The sequence below is a fragment of the Cyprinus carpio genome, chromosome A18 (assembly GCF_018340385.1).
Source record: "Cyprinus carpio isolate SPL01 chromosome A18, ASM1834038v1, whole genome shotgun sequence".
Taxonomy (NCBI): domain Eukaryota; kingdom Metazoa; phylum Chordata; class Actinopteri; order Cypriniformes; family Cyprinidae; genus Cyprinus; species Cyprinus carpio.
Window position 1 is genome coordinate 17,278,373 of NC_056589.1, and position 17,967 is coordinate 17,296,339.

At 33.9% G+C, this 17,967-nt stretch overlaps 1 protein-coding gene across 1 annotated transcript; it reads right to left on the reverse strand.

The window, feature by feature from the left end:
• Positions 1-94: 94 nt before the first annotated feature.
• On the reverse strand, positions 95-4,705 carry LOC109110095 (membrane protein FAM174B-like). The gene is made up of 3 exons (XM_019123136.2): positions 4,100-4,705; positions 3,016-3,147; positions 95-2,103 (listed from the first exon to the last, which is right to left on the reverse strand). The coding sequence occupies exons 1-3, from the start codon at positions 4,363-4,365 to the stop codon at positions 2,100-2,102; spliced, it is 402 nt and encodes a 133-aa protein (XP_018978681.1). The 5' UTR covers positions 4,366-4,705; the 3' UTR covers positions 95-2,099.
• Between the last annotated feature and the right edge of the window lie 13,262 nt (positions 4,706-17,967).

The following is a 17,967-nucleotide window of genomic DNA, read 5'->3' on the forward strand; positions in this document are numbered from 1 at the left end:
TGGCAGACTTTAGATATGCCATCTCACATTCAAGCTCAAACCAGGTTTTAAACAACGCATTTGACAAACCTTGTTTGAATAATTCGAATGCATCTTTTGGGGTAAGATTTGTATTTATTTCATTAATCAAGAACAAAAAAAAAGTACATTTAGGATTTGATACACTTCAAAAACAATATTTTACAATTAGCACAGACATCAACAAGTTTTCTATGGAAAGAAAGAAGATGGCTGTTGATATAATTAAACTTTTTTTTTCCAGTGTTCAGACTAGCAAACATGTTATACAAAACCAGGAAAAATGTAAAGCATGTATTTTAAGACATGTTCAATTGCAGAATGCCAAAGCGGGGAAAACCCCACCTTTTACAGTTTTACAGCCATCAGCAATCGCTCGTGTTTAATACTTGTTTTTACATCTCATTCCTCTCCTTCACTTTAAAGCATGAATTCAGATTTGTAGGAAATGCATTGGGAAGTTGGAAACATTTAGAGCAGAATAGAGGGAGAGAGAATTACACACTTCAGTTTCTATACAGCTACACCATAAACAAGTTATAACTCAGTAAAAATTCTTATTGGCCCTTAGTTGCTGGACATTAGTCCTTCACATTAACATCAAGTAGAAGCATCAATATAAGATCAATGAAGTCTCAATGAAGTTAAGGAAAAGTCACATAATTCGGTAACACATTAGTATAGGGACCAGTTCTCACCATTAACTATATTAGCATTCCTATTATTGACTGTTTATTAGTACTTCTAAAGCACACATTCATATATGCATGACCATATTCTACTTCCCTTATCCTCCCCAATACCTTAACTTAACTACCTTGCTAACTATTAATAAGCAGCAAATTAGGAGTTTATTGAAGCAAAAGATTTGGAACTTAAAATAAAGTGTGACCCATAATTCAATATATCACTGTAGCTTTAAGATACTCTTTCAGTGCTGCTCTAAATCTGGGAAATATAATTTAATATGTCTGATATGATAACGGCTATGTGTTTAAACCCTTCATGATGTGTGGCACTGCAGTTTTCCACTGTCAAAACCAGTTAATTCAAAACGGAGGTGTGCATATGCGACACAATAAAAAACAATCCCCAACCTCTGAGAGCAGCAATATGGTAACAATAATCTCTCAACTCCACATACATCCAACCCTTATACAGTAAATATGCACAATTAGTGGTTAGTAAATTAATCATTCTCAAAATATAGGGAGGAGGTTTAAAACATATTACTCTTATTAAATCAAAATATGATTTTTGTTTCTAAAAATAAACTATTTCAGATTATAATTTGATTACAGTATATACAGACAATAGTATATAATAAAGACAGTTTCAGTATTGGAGCAATAAACATCGTCAATCATCAGATTCAGAAAATAAAAATCTCTGTCCATCACAAATATAAAACTATTATTTTCATTTGAAACCTTGAGCTGATTCAATCACAGTACTTAAACTAAAACAATGTGATTGACTTAACATTTGAGCTCCATGCGTATAATAATTTTAATAATTGTCTGGATTTATTAAAACACAAAATATGTATTGATATTATGATTACATTTTTTAAAAATATATTACGTAAAATAGCTTCAGTGTGATATACTGTAACAGAAATGTTCAAAATGTCTAATACATTCAAGGGCTATATTGAAAATATTATGCTGAATTACAGACTTTCTACCAAACAAGTGGAATGTTTTTGGGCAAAAGGAAAAATATTAAAAGTTGTACAATTATTAAAGCAATAATTAATTTGTGGAGGACTTATTTTAGTGTCTCCCTTCTTTGGAGCAAAGAAAAAAAGTGTTTTTTTTTTTTATGTTTTTCTTAATCTTTACCTTTCTGTGCTTTCAACAGAAAAACTTTAATAAAACATCAGATTTCATGCTGGTTTTGAATGCCAAAACACAATAATACATCAATACATGTAAAAACTCTTGTTCCACTGAGGTTTCAAGCCAAGGATCAAATCAGAGGTGCAGGGAGCACAATTCCTGTATAGATGTGTTCACACAGAGGTATCCGGGGGGGTTTAAAAGAGATCTTCAACAATGACTCTGAGCGCAGAATGTAATTCACCTATGAAAAAGCAAAGAATTTAAACGAGAGGGTTAAGTAAACTAAAAAATATTAGGTTTCCAGTTGTCAAACTGGTCTAAACTGGTTTGCCTCACTATCAAACAACTACATTGCCAATAAAAAGCTGATAAACAGGGAGCCATGCCCAGCAAAAAGGAAGCAGTTTCTCAGTCAAAGAACAATTGGACGGAAGGGAGAAGTCAAGTCTTGACGCTCACTAGCCTTCCAAATAACACAACTATTTCCATTGTGACCTGTGAGGTCACACACCACGAACATTCATAGTCAACAGACAACTACTGGACATTAAAACACGAAAAAATGGAAAGCATAACATTTTAAAACATTAACAACTAAAGTCTGTGTCAAAAGCCAAGCATTTCCGGCAGAAAGGTAGCACATAAACACTCTTCCTCAGTAAAATGTTTAAATATGCATTTATGAGTGCTTAGGAAGGCATTTTCCATTAATATTTATTCTAATGAGATGAAAGTCCTTAGACATTTCAGTCTTTGTTCTATTTAGCACTACTTCCTTGCCACTCCCACTATGCTGCTCTGTTTGTTTACTGAAACATTTAACATGTGGTATTAACTGGAGAAAAATATGTAGCTAGCTGCACTACACAGACTACATTTATTGCCAACCATCTGGGAAGAAACAGAATCTTGTTTTCCTGAGAAGATTGAAGGTATTTAACATGTAGACTTGGAAACCAATCAAATATGACCCACCACAACCTCATGGCACTAGTTTAGGCATTAGTCTCCCTCTCTTTCACTTGATTTAAAAATGTCCATTTTAAAAAGCACTGGAACACCACTATAAACAAAAATAAGTAAAAGCGGACAAAAGTTAATAGAAAAGATCGTATTTCATGTCACTGCACATAGAGCATGCTGTGGTTCTTACCTGTACTTAACATCGAACAGAGTCGAGTCGTCGTCTTCGTAATTCTCCTCATTTAAAGGCGCCATCTCTACACGCTTGGCGGGAGTTGTGATGATGTCATACTTGCGCGTTTTTCTGATCTTCTTTGCCGATCTAATCAAACCAGGAATAGAGAGGACAGGTGAGTGATGTTATGACCCGTATGTTCAATATGTATGAGAGTTTTCCAGTTAATCTAGTAATGAGAAATTCCTATTTCGATTCAGATTCATCCAACTGATTCGGATTCCTTAATTGTTCTATTAATGTTCATTTTAGTAATTTTGAAAAAAGAAATGGTCATTCACTTCCCTTCACAGTCTGTTGCCAAGTTGGTTCATTTTAGAACTGATCTAACAAATAAAAAAAGTAAAAGAATTCTTTCAAAAGTTGTGTTTATAGTGACAGACTTTTCACTGACTTTCTAGAGATGACAATAACTGATTCTGGCTAGCCTATATTATCATGGCAATCATTTATATTTTTTATAAAACACCACTTTAGCAAAACTCCTAATGTAGGCTATTTAATGACATGCCCTAGTCAGTAACTACATTGGCGCAGTCTCGCTTGAAGTACCACAAAACAAAAACTTTCCTCGTTCGTGTGTGTTGTGAATCACTAAAAAGAATCGGCTCATAAGAGTCGAACAGTCGTTTGTTCAGAAACCGGACTACACTGGTCGCGCTCTGTATTGCTGTGTACAGTGATGGAAACACTGTGAGTATTTTCCCAGTACGACACGATAAAGTGTCTATCTGAGTCGGTTCTCGTGTTATCACAGGCGAACCATCTGCTTCCGAAGCCGTTAGAGGATTAAATCAGGGATAACGAGTAAACGCTAACAGAAGCTAGAATGTTCCGCAATTAACGAATTGTGCATATTATATATATTAGAACAGTGGCACTAAACCGCAGAGACATTTAAGTCGAAAATTACACCATTTTCAATTATGGGCAAGGTGGCATTTCCTTGAAATCAACAAAAACAGAATATCTGCAAAGTATTCAGACCAACAAAACACGAAGCCATTTAAATACAGAACAAATTATATGTTAGGCCTACCTGAATAGTTTTATGACAAGGCACGTGATTAGCAAGGTTGTTAATACAAATATGAAAATCGAAATGCTTTTGATGGTAGGAAGATCCCTTAAAATGGTAGAAATTCGAGATCCAGCCGCTGCATCTGTTGCATTATGTGATGAATTTTCTTCTCGAGGCGGTAATGTTGAATTCAGCTGCGTCGCTGAGGATGGACGCGTATGTGGCTCTCCGTTGACATCACGCGCAATGACAGTGAGAGCAATAGCCAAAGTATATAGCCACATATTGTTTTCCTATTTAAACTGCTTGCTTAATGTCTTGTATATTGAAAAGATTCAGTATAGAGAAGGTCTGCAAACTCGAAATGTGAACAACAGCTGGCTGACGAATGGTGTTTGGAAATGATGCGCTGACATCTCAAATATTCCTCGGTTCCCACCGTAGGTTGTCAAACATGCCCTCGCGAACTATCTGTCTTCCAGCGCGAGTGTTCTGTTTCATTCGTTGGATTGCACTCCCACGCAGCTCGGCCCGTTATCCAGGATGTTTTCTTGGGAATGTGTGTCGGCACTCGGCAGGAGGAAATGTGGGTTTTCCACACCCGGAAACGCTCCGGGTGGGTCCAGACTGACGAGGAACCAATGCGCATCAGCGTTGGCCACAAACCTGGAATGATGGAAAAAGGGCGCGTGTTGATAGTTGTGTTAATTGGCGAAATATTGCATTGTTCTCACGAGATTAGTCTAAACATCAGACAGTTTTACAGTAGACATTTTAATAATGAATCTGTAGCCATATGTGTCGTTATTTTAGCTGTTATAACTTATATATGCTATCTATCTATCTATCTATCTATCTATCTATCTATCTATCTATCTATCTGTCTGTCTGTCTATCTGTCTATCTGTCTATCTGTCTGTCTGTCTGTCTGTCTGTCTGTCTGTCCAGCATCGGAATAATTCGTCTTTAAAAAGGAGCCAATGTTAGATACAGGTGGATAAAGTTTCTTTATTAATTATTTCAGCCAATTTAAACAGTTTGTGCGAGGAGCGCATATTATTTTATAAATAAGCTAATGATGTAGATTTTACAAAGAGGCTTTTGTTGAAGAATTATTCATAGGCTACTATATACCACAACAGAAAACCTGCAACCCTTATCTTATCCAAATCTCTGTTTCTAAAATAAGAGAGCATTAAATGTACCCTGCAAAAAAAGAAAAAAACGCCTGCCTAATTTTAGAGAGAGTGGAAAATGGTCATGAATAATAATAATAATAATAATAATAATAATAATAATAATAATAATAATAATAATAATGAGACTCTATAATGCCAGAAAATACAAAACAAATAAAAAACTTACTAACAAAGTGGACCTTACAGGGATAAATGCATGATTTGATCCCTTAAGATTGTAAGTAAAGGAAATGGGTTATTCTTGGATTAGGCTTTGGCTTTCCTGTGTTCCATCCTGTTATTTAACAATGTTTAACAGATGAGTCCTTCTAAAGCAAAGAAACTTTAAGATCAGGGAAGTAAAGTGCATCGTTTATATTAGCCACATGATGGCGCAATGTTCACAAATACAGTTAGTGGACAAAGTACTGTGCCAAAGTCTTAGGCCATTAATATTTTAACCAACAAAAAAAGGGGTGTGTAGCATGTCAGTAGGAAATATCAGTTTACATTTCCAAGCATTCCTTTAACCATTAATTATAACAATCTTGTGAGATTTTTGTATGCACAAGGAGCCAGACAACAGCCAGTGCTCCACACTGATTTGTATGTAGGTTTCTTTTAGTATCTTGGAGACATTGCCACAGTTACACTGGATTTAGTCTATCTCAGTAGTTTTGTATGTTTGTTTGTTCATGTAGTCCCAGATAGACTGGATGATGGTGAGATCAGGTCTCTGTTTGGAGCACTGGCTGTTGTCAGACACCTTACGCATACAAACATTTTACTGGATTATTACAATTAATGGCAAACAATACTAATAGATAAATTACTGAATAGCATTTCTATTCATGTGACAAATAAAATTAATCATTAGAATTAATATGTGTACTAACATAAGGGCCGATTTAATGTTTATATGTCAACTCTCAAGCATACATTATGTTGGAAGAACAGCAAGTTTCTTCAGATCCACAGTCCAAAAAATAAATAAATAAATAATAAATCATAGACGGCCACAAGAGGGCTTCTAGATATCTTTTTTTGACCAGCCCATATTTTATTTAACATTATTTAAATATTTTCTTTGATTTATTCAGTACTACACTAACATGCACCCAGATTTGTGTGCTGATATTAGGGGCCATAATACCATACATTATAATTTATTTATTATTTAGTTCAGAAAAATACAGACAAAATGACATCTGGGCTTTGATACCACTTTCTATTTATATTTGACTTATTTTTTATTTATTATTATTATTATTCTATTCTTGGTTGTGCACATAGAATCAATAGAGTTCAGCTCAAAGCCTCTGCCTTCCATGAACAGTCCACCTGGTGCATTTGCTATGCCTACGTGGCATGACTTTAGAGAAGAAGGGGGAGGGAGTGAGGAATGATCCAATTACAGTTGCTTAGTAACCAACTGTGGTATGCAGTCTAGCTAGAGAAGACAGAAAAGAGCCCTTGACAGAGCTGAGCTTCTGCTAGGCTACTGTACACAGGGGCTACTTGTTCATAAATTAAATGTTAAAAATATATAAACAACTCATGCATGAGTTTTAGATCAATATGTTATTCATACTGCAATAGAATTAATTCAATGTGTCTTATTTGTGCTGTTGCAACCTGTACATAAAACCTTTTTTTTTTTTTTTCTTGGTTAAGGTTGCATTGAAAAAGCTCTTTGTATTGTTAGGCTGTTAATGTACACCCTAATCTTATTTATATATGTATGTAACTATAATATTAATTAATATAAAGTTAATATTGAAATAAAAAAAAATTGAAAATTCAAAAATAATCAAATCTACTATTTTATTTTAAAGTTGTTACTATTTAGTTGAATTTTTTATTATTATTAAAGACGTCATAATAGCAACACTTGTGAATTCAAATTAAATAATTTTATCTCAATTAGCCTATAGGTTATCATGAATAGTGAAGATGTCTGAAATGTAACATTCATGGAATTACTGAATAATATATCTGTGAAAAAAAAAAAAAAAATTAAAAAATAACACTAGTAGCATGACACTCTGGGCCTTCTGGGCCAATTTGTGTACCCACCAATCCCTTATTAACAGAGGTTTGTGATATTTAACATAATTAAAGGTCAAGGACTGAGTGAAGACACAAAATTAGATAAATTAACCTCAAAACTTGTTTAGACTGACTTAAACTTAAAAAATGTTTACATTTAGATGAAACTACAAATTAAGAGCACAGAGTGTGCATTGTATATTTTTATTCAAATCACATTGTGATGACATCAAGTTGGGAATTTCATTACATATATATATATATATACACACACACACACACACACACACAATCACGCACACAATAATATAAAGCAATTTTCAATTAATCAAATATGGTCTGCGGTTATTATTATAAGAGACTTTAAAACTTAGTTCTACAACATAACACTGTCATACTGTCATATCTCAAACATAAGTTATTCAAAGTCTCACAATCTTGTTACCATTTTCTAATAAAAAAAAAGAATTCTTTAAAATTTACTTTTTAGGTATGACTGTGTAATTTATCTTCAGGTCTCTTCAAGCCTAATGTTAACCCAAAAATCAAAATTTGACATGCTGTTCTAAAGTTTGGGATCAGTAAGATTTGTAATGTTTTTTAAAGAAGTCTCTTCTGTTCACCAAGGCTGCATTTATTTGACCAAAAATACAGAGAAAAAAAACTGTAATATTGTATGTTATTACCATTTAAAATAATTGTTTTCTATTTTAATATACTTTTTCTATTTCAATTTCCATTAGCAATTACTACAGTCTTCAGTGTCACATGATCCTTCAGAAATCAATCTAATATGCTGATTTAATATCAGTATTGGAAAAAGTTGTGCTGCTTAATATTTTTAATACTTTTTTTCAGGATTCTTTGATGAATAAAAAGTTAAATAAAACAGCATTTATTCAAAATAGAAATGTTTTGTAACAATATACAATGCCATTCAAAAGGTGTTTTTTTTTTTTTTTTTTTTTTTTTTTTTGAAAGATATAAATGCTGTTATTCGGCAAGAATGTGTTAAATTGACAAACAAAAAAAGTGATAATAAAGACTTATATTGTTAGAAAAGATTTAACTTTATTCATCAAATAATCCTGAAAAAGGTATCACATGTTCCAAAAAAAAAAAAAAAAAAAAAAAAAAAATATTCAGCAGCACAACTGTTTCCAATATTGATAATCAGCATATTAGAATGATTTCTGAAGGATCATGTGACACTGAAGACTGAAGTAATGATGATGAAAATTCAGCTTTGCATCACAGAAATTGATCATATTTTAAAGTATATCAAAATAGAAAGCTTGTTTTAAATGATAATATTTCACAATATTAGGCTACTATTCTATCTGTATTTCTGATCAAATAAATGCAGCCTTGATTAGCAGAAGAGACTTATTCAAACATTTAAATTATTTAAACAGTACATATCTTTATTGATCCCAAACTTTTGAACGGCAGTGTATGTAAATCAAAAACAAAAGAAATCAGTCAGAACACACGGTTCAAAAATGCAAATTCTCTTCTTGGTTTTAAAACTAAAACAGCAGCTCTTATCTTTTGCGTTGTTATAAATGCCGTGGCTTTATATAAGTGCTACAGTAAGGCAAGTATTTATTTCAGTTTTATTTGAAATGTAAATGCTTTGTTGTTGTATCGTTATTATTTGTGGTAAAATGATAGTGTTGACAATATTCTAGTGTAAAAATGTGTGTGTGTGTGTTTTTTTTTTTTTTACGGTCACTGAAATCAAACATTAGTTTACAGATACAGTCATGGATGCAGCGTTTCTTCTACCCAGAATGCTGCAGTGAGAGGAAGTTGTCTCTGCTTACGCTGGAGCTCAGGGCAGTGCACTGACTCTCAGTATAACAGCGCAGGCGGAGAGGACGAGGAGCGCACACGGGAGAGAACAGAAGACGGCGACGGGCGGAGATGGCGATGCGGCGCGCTCTGGCTGAGAAGAAGATTAACGAAGAGAATGGCGTCGACCCGTTCAGACGAAAGAGAAAATCACGACGGAGGCAACATGGTAAGATTTCATTGTAGATTCTAACTTATAAACGTGTTTGAGCGAGTGCTACAGACGCACCAATATGGTGGAAAGAAGAGGGTTCGACGAGGTGTTGTAAAATGGCCATGATGGGGCCATTGCCAAGTACTGAAAAAATGGCATTCCGTCGATTTAATCGACGATTTTATGGCAGAAACATCGCGAAAATGGCAGGAAAACAATGCATGGATATGTTGCAGGAAAACTGTGAAGATTTCAAATGACAGCATCGACGAGAAACAAGGATTTAACTGTCTACGCATTTTAAATTCGCTTTGTCCTTGAGAGGACAAAATGTCCTTGTAACATTCGAAAGCGGAAAAAATATATATTAAATGTCAATGTTGTTGTAACAATGCAATTTTGGACGTTCCATTGCCAGTCTCGACATTTTGAGTGTCTTTTTGTTGATTTCAGATGTTTTCTTTGAATAAACAATTTTATTGAACGTTTTAATGCATTTATTGTGTGTTAATTACTGAAAAAATATTTTCTTTTTCCCTGATGTAACATTGTTTTGAACTTCTTCAGAGAACATTGTGAATATCTCAACTTAGCATAGGATTTAGCACAATTTTGATGTTTTACTTTTATTTTAAGCTTTTAATTTTATCTGCTTAAAAAGTAATGGTTAAACATTAGTTCATTTTATGGTTCTTTTCCACTTGGTAATGAACTCAAATAAAGGTATCCACTTGTATTTCTTGTATTTTGAACAACATTTATGCTGTATTTTTCGACGTTAAATAATAGGGTGTTGGCTTTTAACCCATTGTGGTCCACAAAGGAATTTATATTAAAAAAAACATAGAAAATTGTTTCTTTATTTCTGTTTTCCCTTTTTGGTCTGAGATTTGTGTGAAGTACATTTTTACCTGATATATACTGTTTTAAAGTATTAAATGCCTTAAAATTGTGCAAAAATTATTGATCAGCATATAAAAAAAATCAAATTAAACCCGGAATTTCTTTTTTCCATCTGGCTGTTGCCACAATAACATAGAAACATAACCTAGAAAGTAATGCTTTTTTAGTATGTCTTTATTTAAAGTGGAAAAGGTTAGCTTTGAAATAATATATGAGGTCTTTGCTAAATATTTTTTGAAGAATCAACTGTTCACTCCACTGATGTTCAGAAAACAAAGGTTGCATGTAAGAATAAATAAAAATAAAGCATGAGCCCTCAGTAATGTTTCTATATAAGAGGTTTCTGATTTATGTATATTCTTTGGTGTATATGATGTATTGTCATGTTATGTACATGATGTAGATTTTAAACAATAGTACTTGCCATTTACTTGGACGTTAGCTAGAAAAAAAATGTATTTCATGTAAAGAAACGGCATGAATAAAATATTTCTTTTGAACATTTTGATGCTGAAGTGAGCATTACTATGTAAAGGAGACGATACAATGCTAATTATCTAAATTGTTTTTTGTGTACAGGAATCAGAACAACTGGATGAAAGATGATGGTGTTTCGTTCAGTCTCATATCATGTAAATGTAAGTGTCGATAATGTAATGTTAAAAAAAAAAACGCTGTGCTTTGTACATTATATTTAAGCAATCTTTCGCCTTTTATTTATTTATCACTGACTACCACTAGGGTGTGCTCTAAATCAAATTGTAAGATGAATTTTCAATTTAACGAAGAATCTTTTTGTTGTTAAAGGTTCCTGATCTGCCAAACGTCAAAGAAAGAGGAGGAAAATGATTTTCGCTGTAAGTATTGCACTTAAAGAAGCCGAAGCTAAATCTTATCTTTTCTTGAACGTCATACAGTTTATATTTTAGCTACTTTATGGTTATGTGGTATATTTATTAATGCTTTGAAAATGCGATTTATTTCAGTTTTACTTAAAAGTAATTTTTGCACAATTTGAGCAAATCGACAAAGATTTTTTTTATTTTCAGAAATGCAGTCGGGTACAGTAAATTCTGAACTGCATACGTTTTCTAGATATTTTAAACCATCAAAAAATATATAGAACCTGAGTTTGCAATAGCCATACTATTTGTTAATGTAACTGTAACATTCTACTTGGTACTAATTATGAACTTTGTACTTGCATCCGTCTTTAACGATGAAACACAGACAGAAAAAAATTACATTTATTAATAGAAAAAAATATTAAAGGCAGCATTATTGCACAATGTATTTTGGGAATAGTGTGGAAAAACACCATTTAGGCCTTCTATAACCTTTTTACATAACAAAATTATCACTTTCAATTAAACTTTTTTTCTAGAAAGATTTTCATATTTTGTCACATTAGACGATATACCTAATGGCATAATTTGCTTTTCGTTGCTCCATTAATAGCTGGAACATTGCGATTTTTCCTAATTTAATTAATTTAAATTTCTTAAATAATTCATTAAATTACACTAATTTATTTATATTTCACTCTTGAGAACATGTCAGCATCCCTAGTGTGCATCTTTAACGCAGCAAAAAAAATAAAAAATTTAAAGGACACATCACCTACAACAAATTTTTATAATTACAATAAGAATTTATTTAGAGTTATTTCGTCACTCAAGTTACATTTGGGTTTGTTGTTGTTTTACTTGACAACCAATTACTACTAGTAATAATATTAATAATAGAGTTTGCCAGCACACCACAAGCTCATTGCATTTTACTGAACACTTTACAGCACCTTTCAGTTCTGACTTCAGTTTATGAAAACTTAGCACCCAGAAAATTTAATTCAACAGTTGTCAGTTCATGCATTCCCTGGGAATCGAACCCACAACCTTACCATTATTACCAGCTTACCATTATTACTGTTTGATCATGAGGTAATAGCACTGCAATTCCTGCTCAAAATGTGGTTTGTAATAGCAAGTTGGCTACTTCGTTGCAACCAGAGTAATGGAGCCTAATTAGTGATAACTTTTATGATTCCCAAAGCAAGCAGCACTGTAATTATTGTTCATTTTAAGTATTACATTTCGGTGAGTATTTCCTTCAGACGAGATCAAGGAGAGCTGCTGTTATTTTCTAAATGATCAGACTCAATTTAATCTGACAAATATTAAACGTAACTTGCACTTTAAAAATTTATGTGCCATATGTAGGGATTCCATTATTGTGGGTGTGGACCCTTGTGACTTGTTTACTGGCCACGATTAAACAAGTCACAAGCACCTAGCGACTGCATAGCGATACGCCAACAACCACTCAGAACATTCGGACATCATGGCGGCGACTTTTGTTTGAAGCATTACTCACATTTATAGTTAAAATAGTATTTGGAAGATAAATAATGTTTAGGCTTAAAGCTTTTCCACTACTTTTTTTTTGTTTTTTTTTTTTAATACCAATTTTATGAAATCCACTTTGAAAAGATTACATTACTCTTTACCTCATAAAACTTTTTTGGGGTATTTTTCTCCAGTTTGTTTTCTGACTCAAAGGCTCATCTCCTGAGCCACTGCACAAAGGAAGAGAATGTAACCAACACAATAAATAGTGCAAATAGTTTTAATAAAACTCAAATAGTTTTTTAGGGCAAAATGAACAGATTTAAGTCAGTATGTGTGGCTCACTGCTGCATACTTAAGATCTTTAAATCCCTCAGCAGTTCTTCAAAAAAATGAGAATGTCCACTTTTTCAGGAGACAGACAAGCCCTCTCTTCACTGATGATGTCCCCAGGACAATTGTCCCTAGGCTACTTTTACACTAGTGTGTTTTCATATTAAAACGTGTAGCTTAGACAGAATCATCATTTCTAATCATTTTCCACTGATGTACGCTATCTGATGAGCATTAGCTGCTTCCAGCGCTGTCTGTCTGTTTTCTCTTCTGACTCGGAGGAGGCTCATTCGCTGCTCATATGTCAATCATATTACGCGTTCATAACCCGCACTGTCTCCTGTGACGGACGTGTGTTAAGCTTCCAGAAAAACATTTCTGTGGATAAATGTGATTATGACGCTGTATGATTTGCATGTGATTTTCATGAGATTCTGCCTGTTTTCATAACAATACAGGGTGTTTACATGAGAAATGCTAAGCAGGCGTAGTGATTAGCTTGATATAAAAGGCTGCAAATAACACATTTCTGCAACATAACACAACAACAACCCACAACACACAACAATCATAAAAAATTACAAAAAATCACAGTATAAATAAAATAAACTTTCATTAAAAACAAACCAAAAATATTAAAAAATCTTATGTAGCATGATGCTACAGTATGCATGATTGGTCACAGATGTGTTTTCCTTGAAGCCTCGCCAGAGCCAATCACTGATTTAGGCACATAAAGCATGCTGTATGCTTATTGGCGCACTGGCTTTGATGAGATTAACCCCTTGGGTATTGAAATTTGCTACAGAGCGACAAGACCTTTTTCAATAAAATGGTGCTAAAAAGTATCGAATTCTAAATGTGACATTAACTCAAGCAGCTAATATGTTCTCAGCTGACAATATTATGTTTTATACTTCTGATCTCACTGATTCTCTTTATCCCTGCAGGTGATGTTTGCCTGATGAGGAAGCTTCAGCTAAGTTTCAAGGAAGGGAAGACTACTCTGTAAGTCCTTGTAGTGTTATTTGTATTATTAAGGTTTTACTCCATATGTCTGTCATTTTAGCTACAATTAGGTTCTACAGCTCCAGTACCGTATTTTAGCCCCAGCAAATGTGGTAGTCAGTAAATGGCATAAAATGGAAGTTTTGTGAAAATAATAAATTTAGAATTGCTGAAGTTCTTCACAGTTTTACAAAAGGTAAAGAAAAAAGCTTAATAAAATGGCGTTAAGGATGGCTACCTGTTACAGCTTGGGAAAGTGTAAATGTTCAGCTTTTTTTTACTTGGTACTGATGACCGCACGTTTTACATTTACTTGTCTTCAGTACCCTAGCATGCTTGGGTGCTGTCTTCACTTCATCTTGTTTTCAGTGGAAACCTTTCTTGAGATCAGTGACTCGTTTCTTGTGGAGTCTATTCTGCTTGTGTGCAACTTGTTTTACACACCTTGATTCTGGGCCACTATTGGCCTCCTTTTGTTTTCACTGGCTGTTGCATACTTCATTATACATTGGAAGAGTTTGCAGTGACTTGCACTAGTGCCACATTTATACTGGAATACACTGCACTGCATTTCTGGCTTTCTTGTATAACATGTATGTTACAAGTGATCGCTGAAACTTTTTCTGCTTTTGATTTTGTGATGGGTATCCAGACCAGAAAACATTCCCTGTTACCATTGCACATTAAATAGTGTGCCTATTCCAGTGCATTATTCCATATCCTTCATATTAAGACACTGCTTTTTTTTTTGTTTGTTTGTTTTTTTGAGCTGCCACCTAATTATTGTATTGACATAGTTGATGAAAAAGGATTCAAACCGTTTCAAAGGAAATTGAGCTTAACTTGAGAATAAAGCTACTAGGGCTGCACGATTAATTGAATGTGATTGTCATGCGTATCTTGTCAGTAAAGCCGGTTCTGTGATTAGTAGTAAATCTCCAGCACCTGCTTTCAGATGCCAGCAGCGTTTACCACACAGAGCCGTAGTTCACTGACAAGCTATGCAAAATCGCGTTCATAATCGCAGACGATTTAATCACAGCTGTTTGCATAGCTTGTCAATGAACAACAGCTCTGTGTAGTAAATGCTGCTGCATCTGAAAGCATGTGAAAATACCACATTTAATAACATGTTTCACTCACTTCATAACGTCAGTCGAGTGTTTGAAATAAATCTTTTTGTGAGAGGATGTGGCTTCTTACACAGAATAAGGCACGCAATATATTTCATAGTATTCTAAGCAGTGATGAAGGCTATGTCGATTAGCATTGCATTAATATACTTTATTAAAATAAAAATTATAATAAGACAAACTCTGATAACCCATATAGTGTCGTAGTCATTTGTTTATTAGTCACGTTGAATCAATGAAAGCAGTTAAATCTTCAGTTTATTCAGCAACCGCTAGGCATTTCCTGGATATCTTCTTTGGGGCATATTTGGATTTTCAGTGTGAGAGTGCCCTCTGGCCTTCGGATGGAGATTTACTAGTGATCACAAAACCACGCTTCACTCAAAGTTACACATGACAATCACAGCTTCTGCCTAATCGCGATTTAATTTTGATTAATCGTGCAGTCCTAAAAGCTATGGACATTATCAGTAAGCAAATGCCTTGCGTTTGTTGAGGATTAAGCTGTGACTTGGAGTCTTTTTAATCACTTTTCAGATGCCTGATTTTTATTACATGTACTTCATACCTGGCCCTTTTTTTCCCTTTGGGATTTTTTCTTCTTTGTACCACTTGGGACAACTTTTCTCTTTGCAAAGTCCTTTTTATATTTGTACTTGGTACGCATATTTCTCTTAGATATGAATGGACCTTTTCTAATGTAACTTCTCATTTTTGGTGGTTTAGACACTTGTAATAACATTATCACAAGGACACACTACAGTAATTTAATAAACTTCAATAATTGAAGTTCTCACTTGTTTTTCACTCATTCATTTTAAAGCTTTTCAACTCCGTAATCTTCTAACTTGGATACATCTTTATTCTTAAATCAATTGGTGCTTTTCCACTGCGTGGTGCGGTTTGGTACGGCACGGCTCGGTTTGCGTTTCCACTGCGGTTCATTACCGCTTTAGAGTGGGTGGGATTATTCATGTGTCGTTATAGTTGCGCTGCCTCTACTGGCATGACTCATAAAAAAAAACTTTTTCATTCCGCGCCACCCCATCAAGCTCTCGCTGGATCCGCTCCTCTGCCATCAATGAGAGGAAAGTCTGTACCTCTTCAACAGACAACGAAACAGCCACTTTTTGGTAGCTAAAAAAAAGTGCGCTCGTTCTGTACTTCGCTGGCTGTGACGCAGGTAGTGACGATTCTCTTCGGCCAATCTGTGATCAGCAGAGTTTATGCGTCACGTTTTGGTAACGGTACAGTTCACTTGAAACCTCAACTGAGGTGGTACTAAAAAAAGTACCAGGCACTGTACCCAGTGGAACCCCCCCCCCCCCCCAAAAGTGAACCAAACCGTGCAGTAGAAAAGCGACAAATGACTATTGGAATTCGTCTTTGATCTTTAGAAAGATTGGAATATAATAACCTTTTGTGAGGCACATTTACAGAAATGATAGCTTAATGACAGACATATGTTGTAACACTACAGGTTTTCAAAATGCTTGTAATGTGTGTGTTTCTTTTTTCCTTTTTTTTATGTTGTGATCATTTAAACTCCTCATGGGTCATAAAGCTACTTTTTTGAGTAAGAAGTTAGTAATAAGAACTTAAAAGTGAACCAAATCCAGGTATTACAGATTTTCCGGTAATTGAAAGAAAAGGTTTCTGTAGTGTTGTTTCTTGTGATTTATGCTTCTGAAATACATCTGTAGGTGAATATAACGAAATCATGCAAAAGTGCGGAAACTACGTAGTAGTTTTCTATAAGCTATTTATGAAAATAATGCACTTTGTTATTGTCTGTTATTATGCTACTGTTATTGTAAGGACAAGTGGTGCATGTTAATTTGGACGTTGTTCTAATTGACCATATGAAGCTAACTTGGGAGATTGACCATTGTCGTAAACTTGATAATCGTTAGTTAAAGAACTATATATTTTGTTTTGTTCATAGCTACACTATAGTTGTACGTTACAGTTTATATGAAAAGCTGTCATCGCATCTTAAAGAGTACATTTGGGGTTTATGTGTTTTCCCTTCTCCTTTATTTCATTAAGAACCAATTCTGGACAGTCAAGTGGAGACTACTGCTTAATGAGGAAGATGGCGGCTCATGTTTTGCTTTTGGATTTGAAAAGAGACATTTTATTTGTTTGTGATTTGCTATGACATTTTTATTCATTCGCTAATGTGCTCAACCATTTTTTTTTTTTTCACATTTTGCTGCCTTGTTGTTTTGATGAAATGCCTGTATTTTAAATTTTTTAAATGCTTATTTGCCACTTTAAAAGAAAAATAAAAAAATTGTGATTGAACAATATCGAGTTGCTCTTATTGGATGGAGAATAAGAATGGCGTTTCGCAAATTTACTTTGCGATTTACATCGAAGTTTAACATGGCTTGTCCAGGTATTTATTTTAAGTTTTTATTTTCTTATTTTAAAAAAAAAAAAATACAGGTCTGCTATGTTATTTACTTAAACTATGAATTATTAACTGATAATCTAGGTTTTATTTTCAAATATTAAAGGGTCTGTCATTTTCAACTGCCCATAACGGTTTATTTTATTTAATTCATTTGATGTACTCCATAATTATGAAGCTTTCACAAATTATGTTTGTTTAATCTATTCCATCAATTAATTTCTTGTTGAATTAAGATTGCTCATTTGCTCACAAGAGCCATCCTGCAAGCTTTGGTCCACACAAATTTCCTTTCAAATATCTAAATGGTCTAAAATGGTGTCCAGAGTAGTCCAGCACTCACTGCAAAATGGCAGTCTGTTGTCTCATTTCCTGTCTATGCAGGAAGTGAAGGCTTAAATAAATAATTTTATCAACAAAGATAACAACTGCCCTTTTATAACCACTATTCAGTTGGTCAGCTATTATACTTGTAGGGTAGAACTAACTTGAGCTTTAAACTTATATATGAAA